At 45.0% G+C, this 21360-nt stretch overlaps 2 protein-coding genes across 5 annotated transcripts in view; one reads left to right on the top strand and one right to left on the bottom strand.

The window, feature by feature from the left end:
- Positions 1 to 443: 443 nt before the first annotated feature.
- Positions 444 to 14282, bottom strand: mRpL41 (mitochondrial ribosomal protein L41). 2 transcript variants are annotated; one of them, XM_037422824.2, is made up of 4 exons: positions 13964 to 14282; positions 11851 to 11945; positions 10388 to 10521; positions 444 to 612 (listed from the first exon to the last, which is right to left on the bottom strand). In XM_037422824.2, the coding sequence occupies exons 1-4, from the start codon at positions 14127 to 14129 to the stop codon at positions 501 to 503; spliced, it is 507 nt and encodes a 168-aa protein (XP_037278721.2). In that variant the 5' UTR covers positions 14130 to 14282; the 3' UTR covers positions 444 to 500. The 2 variants fall into 2 exon arrangements, with proteins under 2 accessions (XP_037278721.2, XP_075748763.1); XM_075892648.1 differs by lacking the exon at positions 13964 to 14282 and adding an exon at positions 12806 to 13071.
- A 696-nt stretch (positions 14283 to 14978) lies between these two features.
- Positions 14979 to 21360, top strand: part of LOC119171928 (protein Aster-B) — a 117743-nt gene continuing 111361 nt past the window's right edge. The window contains exon 1 of one of the 3 annotated variants that reach the window (XM_037422822.2): positions 14979 to 15262. In XM_037422822.2, the coding sequence (XP_037278719.2) occupies positions 15138 to 15262 (125 nt within the window). In that variant the 5' untranslated portion in view covers positions 14979 to 15137. The remainder of the gene's footprint in view (positions 15263 to 21360) is intronic. The other 2 variants (XM_037422818.2, XM_037422821.2) reach the window with 2 other exon arrangements.

Below are 21360 nucleotides of genomic sequence, written 5' to 3' on the forward strand. Positions count from 1 at the left end.
TTATGCTAAACGAGTGCAAGGCTCATAAATTCATTAAGAAAACAAAAGAGTGCTGATGTAGCGAACATTTGTTTGTTTTCTTAACACTTTCAATTATTTGTTTCATTCGGACGTTATTTCTTTTTCCGGCCACCATTAAATTCAAATGAACGAGCATTTACTGTATGTTTGGTATACTTCTTTTTCTCTGAAAATGCTAACTGTTGGGTGACCGTGTCACATATAGGCTTGCGCACGAGGGGGTCAGGAAGGGCGGACCCCCTCGTGCACACGAAAATGTGTGGGCAGGCTTTGTGCTCCCCTCCCCTCTTAGGTGACCAGCGGGGGTGGTGGCTGCCCTCTTCCCATGGACACGCCTATGGACAAGGGGGTTCACAAAACATCCACAGCTGAGAACCAATGGTTTAATGGCTTCAGTGTTTCTGAGGTCAAGACACCAGCAATGTCAACTTGGGAATATAATGTTTATTATCAAATATACATCCACAAACATATTGTGTCTATTCTCGTTCTTCATGATAGCGAACTTGCCACAGTGGTTGGAAGATGTCGCTACCGGTCTGGCGTACCCGCAGGCGCGCCTCATCGGCGCTTGGCTGTGCATCCAAGTGCCTGCATCATTGATGAAAAAAAAAAAAAAAAGAAAGCTTGGTGGTCTGCAACACAATTCTAAATATTCAATGCTGATGATGTGCACCATATTTAGTGCAATCTAGAATTAGCTTTTGGTGAATACAACATAGCATTGCATTTTTTTTTTTTATTCAGATGTAAAATCTGCAGTTGCTAGAGCACATCCTGTGGAGTGGTCTGTGACTGTTCGCAAAGATATATCACTATCTGCTGAAGGCGCCACTGTATCCAAAGCCACTTAACGTTACAATCGACAGATTTTTGGTCCGCATCACAGATCTATGCTGGATAATGTGATGGTATGAAGAGGATGACAAAGAGCACAAGATAAAAGACAGCGTTGTCAGACTCCGCCCGCATGGTGCTGTCTTTTTAGCCACTGAATTTATTTTGTGTAAGCCAAACATTTTAAAACATGTGCCCAGAATCCTCACAAATCATAAAAGTGCAATACATGTTCAATACGTTCACAATTTCTTCTCTAGTTGTAGGCATCTTAGATGATTAAGGATGTAATTTAGAACAGTAATTAAGAAAGTTAAATCAACATTTGAATTAGTGGAGCTGAACGGTTACGTCAAATAGGAGAACTCAAGTCATTCTTGCAAAGAAACCATCACAACTTTGCGATAAAAAAGAAGCAGCCCCTAGTAATTATTATGGGGTGATGAAATCAACCAAATTCAACAGTGAAACTGAAAACAATGTACTGATGAGTGCAGCAAGCAAATGACCAAAATGACATCACTGTTCAAGGCCAACAATCACATAGGTGTAATTCTTCCGCATTCGCTGATTTATGTGCGTCATGCATGTTATAGTTGCAAGCGCAGCCCGCACATTCCCAGAACAAAGTGGACTGATGACTGATATAAAGATGCTGGCTCATTTTGGACGTCTCAAAAGAATGTGGCATTTGATAACTGCATATGGATAACTGTGCCTGTGTGTATGTCTGGTACCTGTGTGGCGAAGCAGCACCATTATCCCCTTTGTGTTATGAATATGACAGTTGCGCTCTTCTGCATTAGAGTTTTGCTGCTTAATCTGGGTCAATTTCATCACTTCGCGATTATTACCAGAGGCCGCTCTTTTCAAAACATAAAAGCTACAACGAGTTCCTCACATATCCCATGTGACATAATTGCCAAGCTGTGTTAATTAAAAAGTTACATTATTGTCTTTTCAAATTATACTCCCAAATTATAGCTTAGCAACCTTTGGATGCCTATAGCTACAGGAGAAGTAATTGTGTATTGAACAAATATTGCATTTCACTGATTTTTCAGAAGCTTAGACGCATGTCCTGAAACCCCCGGTATATAGCGTGAATCAAGCCTACAGCCAGGGTGGGAGGGAGAAGGGGAGGCTAGTGCCTATTTTTTGCTATACTAAATTGTGCGAGCCACTGTCACTTCACCTGAGAGTTCACCTCCTTCACTTACTAGGAGCCACTGTCACTTCACCTACTACCTTCCTATATATAGGAAGGTAGTAGGGACATTAAAAAAAGCAGCAGTAATGATGCAGCATTGCCTCTTAGCAGCACACAGGTCTAAAGCTAGTACTTTTTTTGTTATGCAAAGCAAGCTACTCAATTTTAGAGAGTGGATATAAATTAAATAATTCAATTATGTGACCTTTTTATAACTACTAACTCCACCACAGTACCAGTATGTGGCACCTCATTACAGAGAAGATAGCAGGATCATGAAAAATGTTAGACATATCCACACAGTCAATGAAATCTCATTCAGATACTTCATTTTTTCATGTTCTACATAATAGGCTGCCTCCACAATACCGCTGTGCACACAATCGAGGCAAAGGATAAAAACAATGAAATATTTCAAGCTAGAACCATTTACCATCCAACAATTTTTACAGCAATTGCTTCACGGAGTCCGCCAGTTGACGCCGAAATGGTTCAAGCACAAGCATCAATGGTAGCCCTAGCAGTGCTCCCGGCTGTTGACACCACGCGGACTTGATCCAGTCAAGTACAAGTGATTAATCCATCCACCCCTTGTCCCGGCAGCAGACGACAACATTCCTTGGAAACTTCTCCCCTTTTGGCAGCGTCTTTAGTTTGAACATGATGTAAGGTGGCAGTTTGCGCCCATCTGCCGTGCAGGCCAGCATTACACTACCCGTGTTTCCTCATTCCCAGTTGATGACAGGGTAACTTGCCTGCAGCCTTTTTGCGAACTGTCAGAGCCGAGGGCACATCGAGGCACAAAGGCATCTCCGATCTGGCCCAGGTAAAATGAGACTGGCTTTCGCAAGGAAATCACGTGCTTCCGAGAGCTCACAAGCAGCTCTTCGTAGCTTTTTGGCAACTTCTGTGATATCAACATACGTCGACGTAGGAAAAAACTAGCGAGGCGCATGAAGCGGGACACCCAATGCTTGCTCGCCTTGACCGCCTGCTCAATGCCTTCATCTGGCGCGATCTCCCTTGCCTTCGCTTGCAGCAGCTCGATGTTGACTGCGAGCTGCTGCTTGTTACTCCCCCGCAAAGTTTGCCAGTTCTTGGTCAACGTCAGAAAAAGCTGCATGTTATGGCCTCCGAAAACTTCTTTGTTGGCCGCTGTATACAGAGGGCCTTTTTGCTTTCTTTAGTCGTGAACGCATCGCTTGTCGATACCGAACTGTCACCCCGCAGCCCAGTTACCGATGGTTTCAGCAGCTCAGATAGCCTTTGTTTTAAAGGAAGCTGAATACTGCCTTCGTAAAGTCACAGACGTTAAATTGTGGTCGTTGTTACACCCGTCAAGTAGTTTAAATGGCCACTGTTGCATGCCTGTAGGACTAATGTCACTAACACTACAAGGCTACCTACCGGTGAAACGTGCAGACACCTGATGATGATGATAGAACCGCGTATTGCCCAAACCAAAACTACGAATTCGGGCGGAAAATTTTTTGGATCCGCTATAGTCCAGGACAGAAACATTGCATTGCAAAATCTAAAAAAAAGATCGGGGGACTTTTATGCTTCACCTTTAAGCGTTGAATGCGATAGCGAGATCCGGCCCCTAGTGCGTCCTTCAACTGCTAAGTGTATACTGATTAATATGTTTTGTTACACAAACAAACACACGCACACACAAACGGGCACGTACACCAGCGCGACGTATCTATAGTAATGCAGTGACTGTGCAGTGCGGCCACTTTTCTCTGCTAGAACTGCGCTTTGCTGTAGTCAAAACACGTTTTTCACAATGTCTCACAGATGGCACACAGACACACACACGCGCGCACAAATGGTACTATCAGGATCAAATGAAATCCGAACAGCGGCACGTCTTTGTGATAGTGTAGTGCGTGCCGTCCAGTTATCACCATTGACAGGCGCGCGCATCCTGTTCGGCAGCTTTGCACATATATGCATGCCTGTTCATAGTGATAAGTGGACAGCACGCACTATACTATTGCAAAGGCATGCCGCTGTTCAGGTTTCATTTGACGCTGATAGTACATACAGGTTTTTGATCTAAAGCAAGAGTTGCATGGCCTCCAAGATACATGCCACGCGCTCGCCATATTTCAGGCCATAAAGTTTCACAATGCCTCACAGATGGCAGCACATTATCTAGCGTTTGATGTTTGCTTGATCATCGCCTTTGGAAAGGCATGATATGTTTTTCTCTAGATGAACATAGTTGTCCATTTTTAGAGCTGATTGACAGTTCCTGTGTGTTTTTAGCGGTGATAGCTGCGCTATCCCGGCCTTTTTCGATGTAGTTTGATGGCCTCCCAAATGTGCCTACAAATCGCCAAATGGGCTCGTTTTCGTCATGACGCCTGCAAACAAAATGCGCCAACGAGACTCCTTCTACTACATGGCATTTATGTCGTGTTTTTTCCCGAAGCAGCTGCAAGTAACGTTGTAGCTTCGTGCTAGGACACCTGCTTGCCACGCAAATGGCCCGGGTTTGATCCTCAATAGGACAGAGAATTTTATTCTTTATTTTATTTGCTTCTTTCTCAATTACTCACTCGCAGACCATTTTTCGCTAACAACCAACGATGTCCACACTGACGGCAGAATTTCTGCGACACAAGCTCTCTAAAGCTATCGCGTTAAAACCCCAGGCTACATGCCGGTTTTACAGTAATTGCCATCCTGAAAAACAAACACTGAATAGACTGAAACTAGCAAACAATGATGGCACTCTTCAATGTTGGAGTTGAGGGACAAGGTGAAATTATAGTGTTACGCAGGTCTTGGTTCCAGTGTCGACTAGAGGACGTTACTAGCCATAGAAGAGGTTGAAGTATCTTGGGCTCACAACCAATTGTGCCGCACTTGCCTTAGGGAGTCTACAACTGCCACTCTACGCGTATCATTTTGGTGGAGGTGCTTGGTATACTTTATGGAAGTCGGACCTGGATTTCCACAATGAATGTCACACCAGTTCCACTGCTATGGCTACCGGCAGTGTCGTGACCACTCAGTGACCAGTGCAATATGTCATGAATCCGCTACTTGACCAATGAATCTTCACCAGCACTGGTAAGGTTGACGTCCATCAGTGGTTGTCGATGTACCAGCGCGTCGCCAACAGTTAGGTGGGATCCAAGGCTTAAGCTGGCGAACATGATATTGTTATGGATAAGACGCGACGTCGTATCGACGAGGCTGTGGATGAGATGTACTCAAAACCAGCAGTAATAGCGTGACCGGCTCACCAGCGAACGAGCAGAGATTACCCTTCGTCCTCTTCGTCAGGCACACACGCGCATCGTCCAACAAAATGTCAACATGCATGTAGCGTAATCCGTTGCGGAAGAAGCGCCGTCTCGGCACATCTAGATGTCAACATCAGCGGGAGAGTGGTAAGGCTTCAAGCGTGCCACATGTACGATATCGGTGGTCTGTGAGGCAGTTGAAGGCGATGGGGCAGCAGGGGCAATTTTGTAGGTCACAGGAGTAATTTCACGAAGGACTCGATATGGACCTGTGTAGCGGGAAAGAAGTTTTTCCGACAGGCCGACTTGATGGATCGCGGACCAGAGCAGCACCAATGAACCGGGTAGGAAGTGCATGTCGCGGTGCCGTTGATCGTACAAATGACACTGGTTCTCTTGAGAGGCCAGAAAGCGAGTGCGGGCGATTTCGCGTGCGTGGGCAGCCCGAGTGATAGCGTCAAGGGCATATTCGCTGGTCAGTGTCACGGTAGACGGAATGACTGTATCTAGGGGTAATGTAGGTTCTCGGCCGAACAACAGTAAAATGGGGAGTAAGCGGCAGTGTCATGGCGAGAAGAATTGTAGGCAAATGTGATGTACGGCAACGCGAGATCCCAGTCGATGTGGTAAGTAGAAACATACTTAGCGAGCATGTCTGTAAGAGTTCGATTTAGACGCTCCATGAGTCCATTGGTTTGCGGGTGGTATGACGTAGTCAGCTTGTGTCTCATTTGACAGGACTGCAATATGTCGGCTATGACCTTCGACAAAAAGGTGCAGCCACGGTCTGTAAGCAGCTGCCGTGGGGCTTCGTGTTGCAAAATAACGTCCTTCAGGAGGAAGCCAGTGACATCTATGGCGCAGCTTGCTGGAAGAGCCAGTAGTCAACGGAGCCAGTAGTCAACCCAGGTTATGCGGAGAATGTACCGGGATCACGCGGGTAGAGCATCCTCAGGTATGTAGTGGCTGGAGCTACAGATGGAGACGCTGACGGGTTGTTGTCATTGGTAGCCATGGCCGGAGACTGAATGGTGCAGCCACTGCGAAGCTTCGTGGTGAGGACGGGGAACGTTCCAACTCCACCAAATATGTTATGGATAAGACGCGACGAGGCTGTGGCGACGAGGCGAGGCGTATCGACGCGACGAGGCGTATCGACGAGGCTGTGGATGAGATGTACTTAAAACCAGCAATAATAGCGTGACCGGTTCACCAGCGAATGAGCGGAGACCACCCTTCGTCCTCTTCGTCAGGCACACACGCGCATCGTCCCACAAAATATCACATGCAACATGCATGTAGCAATGTTATACCTGGGCCGAACTCACATGAACCGAACTCACAAGTTGGGACATCTGCAAAGCGAGGCTACAGGATCTTTTCGGGAGACTAATCAGAGGTCAATTAGAAGACTGAATGGAGCTTCACCTCATGCCTAGAAGTGCCCTGAATCATACATTTCATACATTCAGGACATTCTGGCACATTGCCGAAAAGCTAATGACAACATGCAGGAGGCAGATAAATTTGGGCACATTATGATTGGCATCGCCGACGATGCATGTAACTTCTTGCTCTGTAAGCGCTGCACAACAGTTGACTCCCTCATTATAGTGCCATCTCCTTGAGCAAGCAAAAGACAAGCACATCATGCAACGCTTCGACCTGTTTCTTAATATGGCTCTGACTTCGTCCTGTAATGAACCTGTGCCGTTGCATCAACCATACGTCGCAAAGAAGACTATTTCTCTTTTTCCGAAATTTAGAAGTGCATTCAAAAGATGCCATTTACAAACCAAGGAGCACATTCAGGACAATGTAAAAGGAAACCTGCGTGTCATACCACAAAGTGCGCTCCAGGATTTCTTTTCATAAATGCAAGAAACAGTGTATTGATTGCGAATAGCGGGAACTGTATTGAAGGAACCGCTCTTAAAATGTGCAATAAGCACTATAGATGTTAGGGCAATAGTAGGGGTGTGCGAATATTCGAAAGTTTCGAATATTCGTCGAATATTAAATTCGCACTATTCGTATTCGATTCGAAAAGTTTGAATATTCGAATCACTTCGAATATTCGACAATATCGAATAATTGATTAGATTATCATGCGGAAAATAACTCTTCTTTAATATTTCCACTGGGTTCAGAGATATTAAAACGTTGCCCAGAGGGGCCATAAGCGTCAGAAGTGCATGGAGGCACTATGTCGGCCAGCGACGGTCAACAATCAGCAGCAAAGTTGACGTTCGTGTAAACGTATTGCACGCTTTTCGTATGCCGCCGTAACGTGCTGCACTACCACACGTTCACTATGCGGGACCTCGTGTGCAGGAACGAAGCTTAACCGTTGCCGCGTTGTCTCATCAAAACATCGCTTGATAACGCACGACCGTGCACGCGCGTGCTAAAGCAGAAACTTCGTCACCGTCGGCAAACGCTTCGGTTAGAAAACATAATAAGTGACAAAAAGAGTTCTAGTAGTAATTTGTACTATGACGTCGCATTTATTTCCTTTTTTGAGGAAGTTCCGCACGTGAGCAGTCGCACAGTTATACAACATGCTCGAAAGCGGTTAGTCCCAACTCGGGATTTTATTGCTACCTTGTTATGTCGTATTCCCGGCAAGTATGCATTAAATAACTTGGACTGCATTCTAAACATATTGAATATATGAAACGGTAATCATACGCCGACCTTTCAGTTTTATATATCTGTATATGCATATAAATATTTTTCGTGCTGGCCACCAGAGCGCATGAGTAGTGGTAGTGCGCCATGTAGTGCACAGTGCTACGTTAGTAGGGTCAGCGGCGTTGGCTAGTGCTGTCAGCCGCTACGATCAGTTCTGCTAGCTGCCATAAGTGCCATTTTACTTTAGCGGCACAACAGGCTTTCATAAGAAACTCGCAAGGTCTCTCAATACCAGATTCCCCTTATATACCGAGGACAAAGAAGCATGCTTGGTTATGTTTTTGGACCCACGCTTCAAGTCAACGGTATTCAGAAACAACAAACAAAAGTTGGTGTGGGATCTGGTGTTTCAGGATGTTGCCCTATACCCTGCTGTGGAAGTCGTGCAGCCAGCAGCAAAAGTGCAGGAGCCACAACAGTGTGTGCAGCCATCCTAAGATGTTTGGAGTGCATTTGATAATCTTGCAAATAGTCAAGTAGCAAGTACACCACTGTCTACTTCAGAATGGGAAATTAAAGCGTATTTTGAAGAGCCCTACTGAAGAAAGACAGTGACCCATGTGACTGGTGGCGGACTGTGGGCACCTTCAGATACCCCAGTCTGGCAAAGCTTTGCCCCAAGTACTTGCCCATACCAGCCACTTCAGTTCCAAGCGAGCGTGCCTTTTCAGTGGCAGGGGAGGTTGTCTCTGTTCGGAGGGAGCGGCTCCTGCCTGATCATGTGGAGCAACTCATATTCCTCCATGATAACATGTAGTCATTATGTTTCATGATAACAGCTAGTCATTACTTGCATTGTGTTCCAAATAACAGTGTATGTTGTGTTAACGGACAGACTGTTGTGTATTTTTTTAGATAAATACATCTTAAATTATTGTTACTATAGAGGCGTTTGTCCTTTGATATTCGATATTCAATTCGATATTCGAACATGAATATTCGTATTCGATTCGTATTCGAAAAATTTCATATTCGCACACCCCTAGGCAATAGTTGTTTCCTTTTCAGAACACACCTTACATGCTTGTTTTGCGATGTTCCAACATTATTTAATGTCAGTGCAGTGTGGCTTGCATTAAATTTCGAGCAACCAATGAGCAGATTGCACTTGCCGATGTAAACAAATGTCTTGGTTATTTGTCTGCGCCGTCACCTATACTCTTCCAGGAACATTGTGCAAATGTGTGAAGCAGCCTTATTGACATCTTTAAGAGAGCATGCTAGATGACTTTTTCAAGAGGTAACACCCTAAAAAAAGTAAAATAAGACAAGATGTTAAGGCTACCTGTGGTATTTATGGTGCAGAACAATGTACTGCATTGGGTTATCTGCATTCTCAGAAACTGGCACACATTGTGGCAGGTAGAATGCGAGTGACAATTAAAAGCTGCTGAATAAATCAGTATCACCATGGTGACATGATGTCGTTGCGCAAAAGTTCTAAAGACAGGCTTCGGTGATCCAATACGATCCCCAATCAGCAAAGTCTGCGCTGGCAAGACCCATTCGTCCCACATGTCTGCCCTGCTGGTGTCCCTATCCTATCATTATGCGAAGAATTTCACTCCGCCATGTAATCATATCACCATTGTATTATTAGGATTGTTTAAAATTATTTTTGGGTTTAAAAGCATTTCCACCACCACATGCTTGACACAGTGTTGAAGGAGCAAAAGAATTACAATTACACCGACATTCGAAGTACATGGTGTTTCAGCTTCAGCAATGCGCCCCATAAACTGTTTAGTATCCTGCAACAAAACAACAGCTGTCACTTTTGAAACAGCAGCGATCATCCAGAAGGCACTTTATTCATCATAATCAGCCTATGTTATGCCTGCTGTGGTACAAAGGCCTCAGCCAATGACCTCCAATTTATCTTATCTTGAGTGTACCAATTCCATTTTATGCCTGCAAACTTCTTATTTCATCGCTCCATCTAAGTTAGTGACGTCCCCAACTACATTCCCCATTCCATGCTATCCCCCGCATTGCTCTAGCTGACCACTGCTTGTCTGTTTTGCGCATCATGCGTCTGGCCAAGGTCTATTTCACTTCATGTCAACTAGAAAATCAGCTAACCCTGTTTATTACCCCACATATTCCGCTGTCTTCTGATCTTGTAATGCTATGCTATCAGTTCCTGTTTCATTGCATGGTGAGTGGTGTTTCTTTGTTGTACTCCAAGCTTCAGCCCCATATGTTAAAAAACCAGCAGCTACGCATATGCTTGCACAAGTTGAATTGTGGCAAAATATGTAAACAAGTAAAACTCCTAATGCACCCAAGAGATGCAAGTGCTCATAAAAGCTATCGCTATAAAAAGAAAGGTAATGTATCTTGTTAAACTCTCAACCACGCTAACCTGATGCTTTTATCTGCTTGTCCTTCCTGGAAGTCCTTAGTGACTGCTTCGGAGTAGACAGCATCAAACAGGTCACGCGCTGTGAATGGCCCTTGGATCACCTCGGGTGCACGGTACGAGACGTATGGCCTCAACTGCACACAGTGTAATCGCATATGCGAAGCCACTCATGACACTCAGCGCTGCAGATACAAAAGCTGTAAAAAATAAAAATCATGCATCTAAAGTTCAAAAAAGTAATTAAGCCTGGCACACAAGAAACAAAGAGATAGGCATACCGACAATGGGGAACTGACTAGCGAGTGTTTTACTGCAGAGGGAAAAAAATGTACACATAATTTGAGATCAAAACATGAAAATTATTATGCATCAGGTGAACAAATCATTTTGTATAGGCCAAGAAATGATGTGTCTCTGTTTTTTGTCTCTGTCTTTGTAGGCTCTGTTTTTTGTTTTTGTTTTTTTTTACAATGAGGCCAATGGCAATAGCTTTAATGATTACCTTGGCAAGTTTACCAACACTGCCTCTAAATACATTTCCAAATGTACATCTTTTTTTTTCTTCAACAACTATGCAGAATTTATTCCTTACTCTATTTAAAAAGTTTGTGTACTCGCATTTACAAGTTAAAGAATCTCAGATGGCCCAAAGCATATCTGGAGCTAGACATGTCGCATAAGTTCTACTGCTTTTGCATAAAATATCCGATCGACCAATCAATCAATCAATCAATCAATCAATCAATCATTCAATCCAGCAGGACTGTAGCGGTCAATGATACATCTCTATTTAAAAACAGCTTATGTGGATCCTGTGAGTTTTTGTAGCCTTGATAAAAACTTGGAGTCCCTAAAATCCACCTGTATTTATTATTGAACAAATATGACCCAACAAGTAAAAAAATAAGCACTAATTTTTTTTAATTTATACTACGTAACACCAGCAGACAGTGAAGTCAGTCAGACCAGTGAAGAATTCCAGTAATATATGACAGGGAAGGTTGCTCGCACCTCAAATTTTATCCTGCTTACATTCACTTCTGTAGGCTTTCTTATGTGGTTGGTCCCTTTCTGAAATCATTGGTTATACAAACTGCTTAAGAGCATTATAAGCATCGGCATGATCATGTCTCCAACGTAGTGTACACCATGTAAAATTAATCGAACTGTTTTCTTCCTCTCAATCACTCTTTTGCTGATGGTTATGTACGGTGGCCAAGTTCTCTCAAGTTGTTTGCGCAGCCTTTGCATTGGCCTCTTATACTTGCATAAGACTGTTTGTATTCAGTTACATTAATGATGTCCCAATGATGGCATTTAGGTGCTTCACATTTTTTATCTGAAACGGGAAATTAGAAATGGCTTGTCCGTCTGAGAACTGTCAACAAATATATTAATCCTCATTTCCTGTAAACACAGAAATCATAAGCAGAGAGACACTGCAGTGGAAGTGGCACTCTCACCTTGCAGTCGGTGAGATCGGGCACGACTAGCTCGGGAATCATCTCGGGTATCGGGGGTCCACGGTACGACATAGATGGCTCACGTACACCGTACGCTGCACATGCATGCCACAATTCAATGTACAATAAGCGACAAAACTGCATTTTAAGCCTTAAGCCACTGATTCTAAGCTCATAGATGTGTTCCCTTTCTCAGCATGCACAGTTTTTGGCAGGGGGTGCAAAAGGGGCGCTCACCCCTTTTAAGCCACGTGTCAGCACTCGCGCCCATTCCAGCAGCACCAGCATGCTCTCTCCCTCCCCCAAACATAATGTCACCCAGGTTTGCACCCCCCCTCCCCCCAAGGACAAAATCCTGACACTCATGACAGAATGGTGTTAGGCAGTCTACAGACAGCATCAAGCCGAAGGAATGGAACACGTCTGCATGATGGCTGTGTGACATAGCGCCACCTCATATCGACCAGAGAAAGCTAAAAATAGATGGCTTGAACTGACGTAACTGAAACCACCATGTTTGTTTTCAGTGAAACCACATGCCAACTGTTTGTTTTCACTGAAAATTTTCACAAATGTTTGTTTTCACTGAAAGCAACTGACGTCACTGAAACCACGCGCAAGTTTTGTCACATCACATTCTATTGTTATCGTTATATCACTTGCAAGTTCTTTCATTATTGAGGGGCAGAGGCCAGTAAACTTCTGGCCACATTGTTATCATATTGAAGGTGAAGTGTGATGTGATAACACTGCCTCTACGTCATTAAAGCCGCGATGCTGGTGAACAAGTACATTATAGAATTGGAACCATGGCATCACGTGCAAGCTATCTGAATACAATTAAACTGCTTTGCCTTAAACTCCTTTTATCTTAAAACCTGTAAGAGCTTAAACATTGCTCAAATAGAGCACGTGACAAACGCTGGCAAATTCTTTATTTGAGCTGGGTACCTACTTGGAGAGTAGTTAGCCTTCTGTCTGACTGCCATCTTGTTGGGACAACAAGGTAGCTTGCGTCCATGGTTTGTTCTCGATGCTGCCTGCCAAGGTGTCTATTTTGCAACTACATGAGAATTGGAATGGGACTGAAGATGGCCACTGTCCTCTTACTTGTCAACTTAGCAATCTACTGTGGGCATTAAAACACACCCCATGCCTAGCAATACCAGACCAGCAACATAAAATGAGTCACTAATTCAATTATAAAGAATTATCACAAGCTCTGAAGACATCACATCGAGAAAACAGTAAGGAGAAGGTGCACAGGCAGAGGTAAGCAGCACTTGGCTCCAGACATACCAATAGATCTGTAACACCGTGCAGTACTACAACAGGTCATTGATCACATTATCGTGTAGCTCGAAAGCATGTCGTTTGCACGTGCACATAACTGCTGTTTTACTCTGCAATACATTGATTAGGTAAGCCAACTTGCGAATACTTTCTGTCAACATCGAAGCAGCAATAGGTATGCTTAAGACACATCTAATGCAAACAGACATTGCTAGGCAGTATGAATCGTTGCGATAGCCTATTAATTGCTGGCTGCGGCTGAATAGTTATCAGTTCGTGCCACACAATTTTGCGACACGAACGTTACTGCATTTGTAGAATTAAAATGATGGCAGTAGCTATAGAACTGCATAAAAAATTTAATTTGCAGATTTTAAGTTTAAAAAAAACACTTTCTTATGGTTTATAAGGCATACCTAGAGGGGTATCTCACACGATTAATTTAAGGGGTTTCTTAACAGTATCCTATGCCAAAGTACGTGGCTTTTCCGCACTTATCCGCCACTGAAATTCAGCTACCGTCAGAGGGAATCGAACCCGCGACGTCACGCTCAGCAGATCAACATCGCAGGCACTATGCTAGCAAGGCAAGTATGGAACGTCATCGCAGTCTTTCATCTGCATTTGCGTACAGTCTGTTTGAAAATCAACCCTGATCACTACGTAACAACGTGCATTGTATTGGTCCGAATACGCGGCCGTGCAGTGAAGAAATCCTAGGCCCTGAGCCCGCCTCACTAGCGGTTATTCGCGGCTCAGAGAAACAGCGTCCACTCTTTTCCCCTAGATGAATTCACAATGCAGCGATGAGGCAACTCACTCTCAATTACACGATCCTTGCGCTTGCGATCGTGAAATGTCCCTCGAATGTTATGCACGGGGAACTTGCGAAAGTTTCGCTTCCCGAGGCATGGAGATGTCGTTGAAACTCGCCTGACCTGCGACCACGTAAGACTGACTGCTTGCTTCAATGAGGAATTCATCATCACAGGTGCCAACTGTGCCTTCCAGATTGCGGCACTTTTCGAAACAAAATGCGTCTTCCAGACACTAATTTAACCGGGTACTAGCAAGCATGCAAGATTACAATGGTAGTTTGCTGTTCGATCGTGCGTTGCTACGTTAAATACTACCGCAATGTTCAACGCAGTGTATTTCGCACCACTGTTTCTGTCAGTGTTTGCAACAGTATTAATTTATTCGGTCAAACTTTTAATTAAAAAAACGTTTTTGTAATTTTTAAGGGTGCCTAAACAACTATTCTCGATGTTGTTAATAAAAATTGGTTGTTATTGTATATTTGTTCAAAAAATTAATTGATTGCAAAATTTTGCCGATGTTCTGACGTAGACATAGTCGTAGCCCATTCCCTTCGGTAGTTTTAATTTTTCCCACAGAATATTTTCCCCTAGTTTTGCCTAGCCTGAGTGACGCCGTCAAAGGTAAATGGCTCGGTGACTTACGGCTGTGTTATCTATCGCAGCAACTCCAAACTGAAGCAACCAGACTATTGTTCGTTCAGTGTGAACACTAAATTGCGTATTTGTCACTTGCCCAGAGCGACTGCGTTTCGAAACAAACGCTCAGTTTCGCAATCGATCAAAACCAGCTTCCACCTATTTTTCTGTAGCTTTTGCCTTTTGGTCGCAATTGTGTCGGGCAGAATAGCTAATGCAGGTGTTTAAATACAGCAAGCACATAGAATAATATGCATTAAAAGGAACGATGACGACGACAAGTGGTGTAGCAGACGCCGCGCGAAACAAACCGGCACAAGAGCGTATCCTTTCCCTAGGTCTAGGGAAATTGAATTTGCCATTCGAGCTTTCGCTGCGCGACTCGCGTACTATCGGCTCGGCTCGAACCGCTACGTTAGCATCTCGCCGAGGGATCGGTTCGCTGGGAAACCCTGCTGGACTGCGGCTACAGCCCCCGTGCTTTTTTTGTGTGTAGTGTGAGCCGCTTCGGGGGTGTGCGACGCGCAACATGTGCTGATGTCCACGACCGAGCTCTTGATGGCTCCTCAAGGAGGCGGCGGCGACCGGTCATCGGAGAGCAGCAGCAGCGGCGGAAGCCAGGCTTCTCTCAAGCGCAGCTACAGCGAAGGAGCTCGGGAAATGTGAGTTTGCGATTGTTGGTTCGGGGTGAACGTTTTGACGGCGGTCCGTCGTAGTCTAGTGGCTGTGCCGCGCCGCAGACCGCGTCTGCGCGGGGTGAACGAGCCCTGGCGATCGCCGTTAGCAGCTGGGGCAGTGTACACCTGCGTGGCGCACGTGTGGTTGCTACAGTTTGACGAGGACGCCAAGGACGGACTGTGCGCAGCTGGACCGACCGGCCAGCTGACCGGTCGGCCACGGCAAGTCCGGCCTTGGCTTGAAGTCATCACCGACAGTCTTCTCACTAGCGGGATAGTTTCTTCTGCGGCCCTTGGAGCAAGGCTGCCCGTGATGTATCGGCGTGCGAAAGCACTCGAAATGCTACCGGATACTGCTGCGATAACAGCGAGTGCTCTTTCAGTAGCTTCGTTTTTCAGTTGTGGCTCTACGACTCCCACGAGAAGTGAGCCGGAAGATAATTGCGTGTGCCCGTGTGAGGAGGTCGTGCGATGGAACAAACGTGCTGTAACAGCGCAACTTTCGGACTCGTACGTTGTGTACAAGCCCGATCAATGCATTTTTGTTCCTTGCGTGTTGTCCTGGCATTGAATACTAAAGTAGCTTCTGACCGCCAGCCATCTCTGTAACACCGTATATAAAAGAAGAAAAAAAAATGTTTAAGCGTGCCGTGTAGTGTAGCAATCACCACGATGTACTCCCGTGTGTCGGTGAGAACGGCATAATGCTGAATTGTGGACGTAAAAACGAAAAGCATTCAAGGTTACGTTGCGGAGTTCGGCATTTTTCACAAGGTCTTCGGCCGGCGCCTCCTCAGATTCTCCCTCTGAATATTAAAGATCACACGCGTAGACGAAAGAATTTCGATGGAGTTCTGCGTAAGCTAGTTTACGAAAACCGCCGTCCCAGCTTCATTTCAGTAATTCAGGTGTGCTAGCATCTGAGCCCGCAGCCATGCGAGCGAATAAATAGCGAGACTTGCGTTTCTAGCGTCACACGGCTGCGAAACTAGCTAGCATTCGTTGCGTTCCAGGTGTCGCGGACACTTCGGGCGAATCAAAAGATAAAGAAAGCGGACTAGCGATCCTTGTGTGACTTCCAGTGAGAAGACAAAGGACTACGATAAAGCTTTGACTAAAGATTGCGCGCGCGAGAAATGGAGACAAACGAACAGGGTCATTGTGTTTACCTGAACGAAGGAATCGGGCGAAGCATGAAAATTGTGCAAAAAAAATAGATAAATAGACCAAATATTAACGAAAAGCTATCTGAAACCTAAACTGCCCATTTTCGCGTGTGCGTTTGTGAAAGTGACAGTCGGCAGACCTGCTTTGCCGAGCGAACCCTGTTCTTACATGTGTCGAGCCGTCACGCGGTTTTGGCCTTTTTTAGTTTCGTGCATTCTATCCGCGCGAAACCACTCTGCGCGAACTCACACACACACAAAAAAAAAGCGCTAGAAAGATGTGTGCAGTACGCTGCTCAGGTTTCATTCTGCGGATATCGCATTGCAGCTTGTTCTATCGTACAGCGAGACGTGCCTACTGCCGGTCTGGGCAGCTTCTGGACCGTGACGAATAACCTCGCTCTAAGCTTAGGCTTGTAGCTGAACGTAACTGGTTACAGCAAACCGCTTCTTTCTCTACAAAGCTCTTCCGGGTTTGTGAAAAGGCATGCCCCTTTATTAACCCCTTCTTTATGTTTCTTACGAACGTCAATATTCGCGAGAAATGACCCAACAATGACTGCTGAGTATTTACAACTTGTAAACCACGTGGAATTCGACGTTAGTGTGGAGTTCACCTGCCCTCCCTTCCACCCCTCCCCCATAAGTAAACAGAAAGCAATAATAAAATAGCGCACCGCCGCGGTGGTCTAGTGAATAAGGTACTCGGCTGCTGACCCGCAAGTCACGGGATCTAATCCCTGCTGGGGCGGCTGCATTCTATATGGAGGCGGGAATGCTGTAGGCCCGTATGCTCAGATTTAGGTGCACGTTAAAGAACCCCAGGTGGTCGAAATTTCCGGAGCCCTCCACTACGGCGTCTCTCATAATCATATGGTGGTTTTGGGACGTTAAACCCCACATATCAATCAATCATGCCAGCGGCACGGCATACATTGACCCTACTAAGTCTATATGTGGGGCTGATTTTGCGCGGACTGCTCCCCCCCCCCCTCCTATGCCCCCCTCGTGCGCACGGCTACGCATGTACGTAATTTTGGCGCACTTCCCTGCGATGCAGCGCATAACAGATAAACTGAAACATGGTCTTACAGCCACGCGTGTTTTATTCTGACGCATTCGGATGTCACCAGGAAGTACTGATAGCAACGTTCGGCGCATTTCAGAAGATCGTTCTGTTAAGATTGCGCGCTGGACGCAGTTTATTGCAGAGCTCACGCGAGTACCAGAGATAGCGCTGGATGGTTCGATGACCGGTGTATAAAAGACACGTTCCACCGGTGAACAGATTACTGACCGCCGACGCTTTGCTTACTGTTATCGGAGCATACAGCTTTAAATTGCTTGTACTATTTTCATTTCCTGAGCACCTTTTCATCCAAAATGAAGAGTTTGATATGTGGGGTTTAACGTCCCAAAACCACCACATGATTATGAGAAACGCCGTAGTGCAGGACTCCGAAAATTTAGACCACCTGGGGTTCTTTAACGTGCACCCAAATCTGAGCACAAGGGCCTACAACATTTCCGCCTCCATCGGAAATGCAGCCGCCGCAGCAGGGATTTGATCCCGCGACCTGCGGGTCGGAAGTCGAATACCTTAGCCACTAGACCACCGCGGTGGGGCTTCAAATGAAGAGTTGCCTATTTCCCAGTCTTGCTGCAAAACCGTCACAGCCACGTGACAATATCTAGTGGATCATGACAATAATGTGAATGCGAATGCCGCATCGACTGATGAATGCACGTGTTATATGCGTGTGCTCGTCGGGCCACCTGGTTTGCTTAACGCATTCTTGCGTTTATCGAGATGCCAAAAGCGTATGTTGTATTTGTGGATACTGTTTAAAAGCTGGAAGGGGAAGGTTGAAGCTCGCGATAAAAAGAAAAAAAATGTAAACACGGCTTGTGTTGCTCGAGCCGAGGTTTCGACGAGTGCACTTGTCTTCGTGCACTTGTCGATAAGTTGGCTCGAGCAACGCAAACCCTGTTTACGTGTTGTGTTCATTACTGGACACTAGTTGTTAGACAGCATTTATCGCCACTTAAGCTAAAGAAGCAACAACAACAAAAAAATATTCCACCTCTTCGGATAGCGAGACACCGAGTCATTTAGGTCAGTAACCGCATTTTCGATTTCTCGCACGTTTTCTGTCCCTGTCGACGACAGCAGTGTGGGTACGGAGGATTATAATTTATTCTCCTTCACTGCGACATATCCTTGTTCGTCGTGTTAACTGATCACTGGTCTAACAGGCTCGCGAAGCGTCTTTATAGCATAATCAACTGTGGTGAAGACGACGGGGAGACGTGAACTTGTGTGTCGTTATGGCATTTCCGATAACTGTTAGACCCGTGCCACACGGGCAGAAAAAATGGCATTTACCCCCGAATGACTTCAGATTTATTGCCATTCGCGCAGTGCCACACGGGCGAACAAAATGGCATTCATCCGAATGCCATTAAAATGGCATTCATCCGAATGCCATTCGCCACCAACTGCCTTCGCCAGAACTCAGTTGACTGAGAAATGCCTACTCTCGACGACACAGCTCGCGAAGTGCGATTTACCTGAAAGTATATAAAAGAAATCATATTGAGCTAAAAATGAAATTTCCCGTCTTTTATTTGCACTAAAGTCTTAAAAAGGTGCTTTGAACGTTATACAAAGAAAATAAAGTATTGATAATGAAACGCTTGTCAACTTTAGTGTCTATTTACGCTGTGGATCTGACTAGTGTTGGCTTAGGTTGCTACGGTCGGCTGCAACGTTGTAAAACAAAGCAAGAAACTAAAACATAGGACAGCGTAATACGCTTATTTCTACATTTGATGATTATCTGATGTGTTTGAAGCTTGTAAGTGCTTCTTAATTTTTTTATTGCTATTGACTCAATGCTCACTTGGAAGGTGCTGTGATCGACATCATCAAGTCAAATGTCATTCGCTTTGGACGTGTAGCAGCGCTGGCGAAACGAATGTCATTCGGGAACTGAAGGCCGTCGCCACCAAATGTCATTTTCTATGCCCGTGTGGCACGGGTATTACTCATGTACCAGTTTAACTTGTCCGTTAGCTTTATCCGAAAATCCGGTTCGGGCGCCGAAAACGACAGAAAGCGCTTCAAGCTGAGAGTCGCACATGAGTATATACTTGACGACCGAGCGACATGGCTAGAACTTGGGCGTAATAATAGAATCACGCAAGCAAACTATTAGCGCCATGTATAATGCGTGGTGCACGTGTGACGCTGAATATAGCGAAATGAAATCAGTTTTGCTTGGTGGGGTATTGCTTCGAAACTAATTCATTATTGACTCAGAATGTTAGGGTTATAACTTTGACTATTAGGAATGAATGTCAATTTTTTTGTTATCTTGAACATTGCAGCCAAAATTAGATGCCATTTCGTCATTCTGGTTTCGCAGATTTTTCACACTTTTTTTCTTATTTGTTTACTTTGTGGTCTCGTTATTTCTCGCTAGCTCTACTTAGACGTTCGATCCATGCTTGTTAGTATTATTACTGTTAATTTTCTATATATAATTCTCCGTTTCCGCGCGCCTCTCCCTACGTCACTCTTTCGTATTTAGTTGCCGCATGAAACGCTATCAGAATGTTTCAGGCTACATTGAGTCATTCCTTCGTTTCGAATGCACTATGCTACTTCCTGTGACCGCCGTGGTGGTGTAGGGGTTACGATGCTCAGCTGTATACCCGAAGCTCACGGGTTTCATCCCGGCTTTAGTTGATCGCATGTCGATGTAGTGGGATGCCCCTGTAGTGTGCGATGTGAGGGGAGGTCAGAGAGAACAGATGGTCTACGTTTCTGTAGCCTCTTAATCATACGGTTCTAGCGCCTGCACAACGACCTTGTAGTTGTTGTTGCTGGGTACGTTAAATAAATATAAAAATTATTATTAATAATATTATTCCTTAGCACGTGCTGTAAAAATGTGACGTCGAGGCGAGCTGGCGCAGCAACTGGTGTCGTCATCCGTCCTTCACTTTTGCATCGTTTTGTAGCCTAAGAAGCCTCGATTTTTTCACCGTGTTGAGCGGTGTCCAAGTGCATCGCTCAGGGACTGATCTCTCTGTGTCAGGGACAGATTTTGAAGGCAACGAGTCCTGGTGGCTCTCTGTGCCAGAGGGAGTCGTAGTCGTCACGATATCGCCATGATTTGTTCGTTGCAATCCCTCTATTACACGTTTTGTCGTTTACTAATTTGTGTTTAGCGTCACTGTCAGGAAAAAACAAAACTGGCATGCGCGTAGCTCTAAATGTGATTCCTTTTCGTTCAGTCGTGCGAAATCAACTGCCGCTTCAAGAGTACACTTTTCCATAGGCTTGCGTTTAAGCGTTATTAGACGTCAAGCTAACTTTCGCAGTTCTTGGACTGCATTGGTATTGCGTGGATGAAGGCAATTAAAACGAACTTATTGATCGCGAACGGTTACGACAATGTTGTCAAATGCGCGGACTTGATTTTAGGTTTTGAAATAAAATCGATATTTTAAATTTACTCTTCTTGTCGGGAGAAAAATTCTGTCAATCCCCCAAAAAATGTTATAAATAAATTATTGTAATACTTGTTTTCACGAACCACCTTTGTTTTCTGGGCACTAGTGTTAAATTGGTCAAGTCTTGAAACATTGGTTCGCTGTTTCTGGGCACTAGTGTTAAATTGGTCAAGTCTTGAAACATTGGTTCGCTGTATAGTCTCGACATCAAAGCCAAAGGCCAGAAATCGACGTCGTCGTTCGTATACCATCACTGGTCCTCAAAACCATCGTGCTGTTTTACTGTCACATGTATACGTCAACATGATCTTGATGAAGCCCGGGCCGGCATTTCGAAACTAACTTTAGTATCGAGTTTAATTACCAGGTATATTTATTTTCAAGCCTAACCACGCT

The sequence above is a fragment of the Rhipicephalus microplus genome, chromosome 4 (assembly GCF_043290135.1).
Source record: "Rhipicephalus microplus isolate Deutch F79 chromosome 4, USDA_Rmic, whole genome shotgun sequence".
NCBI lineage: Eukaryota > Metazoa > Arthropoda > Arachnida > Ixodida > Ixodidae > Rhipicephalus > Rhipicephalus microplus.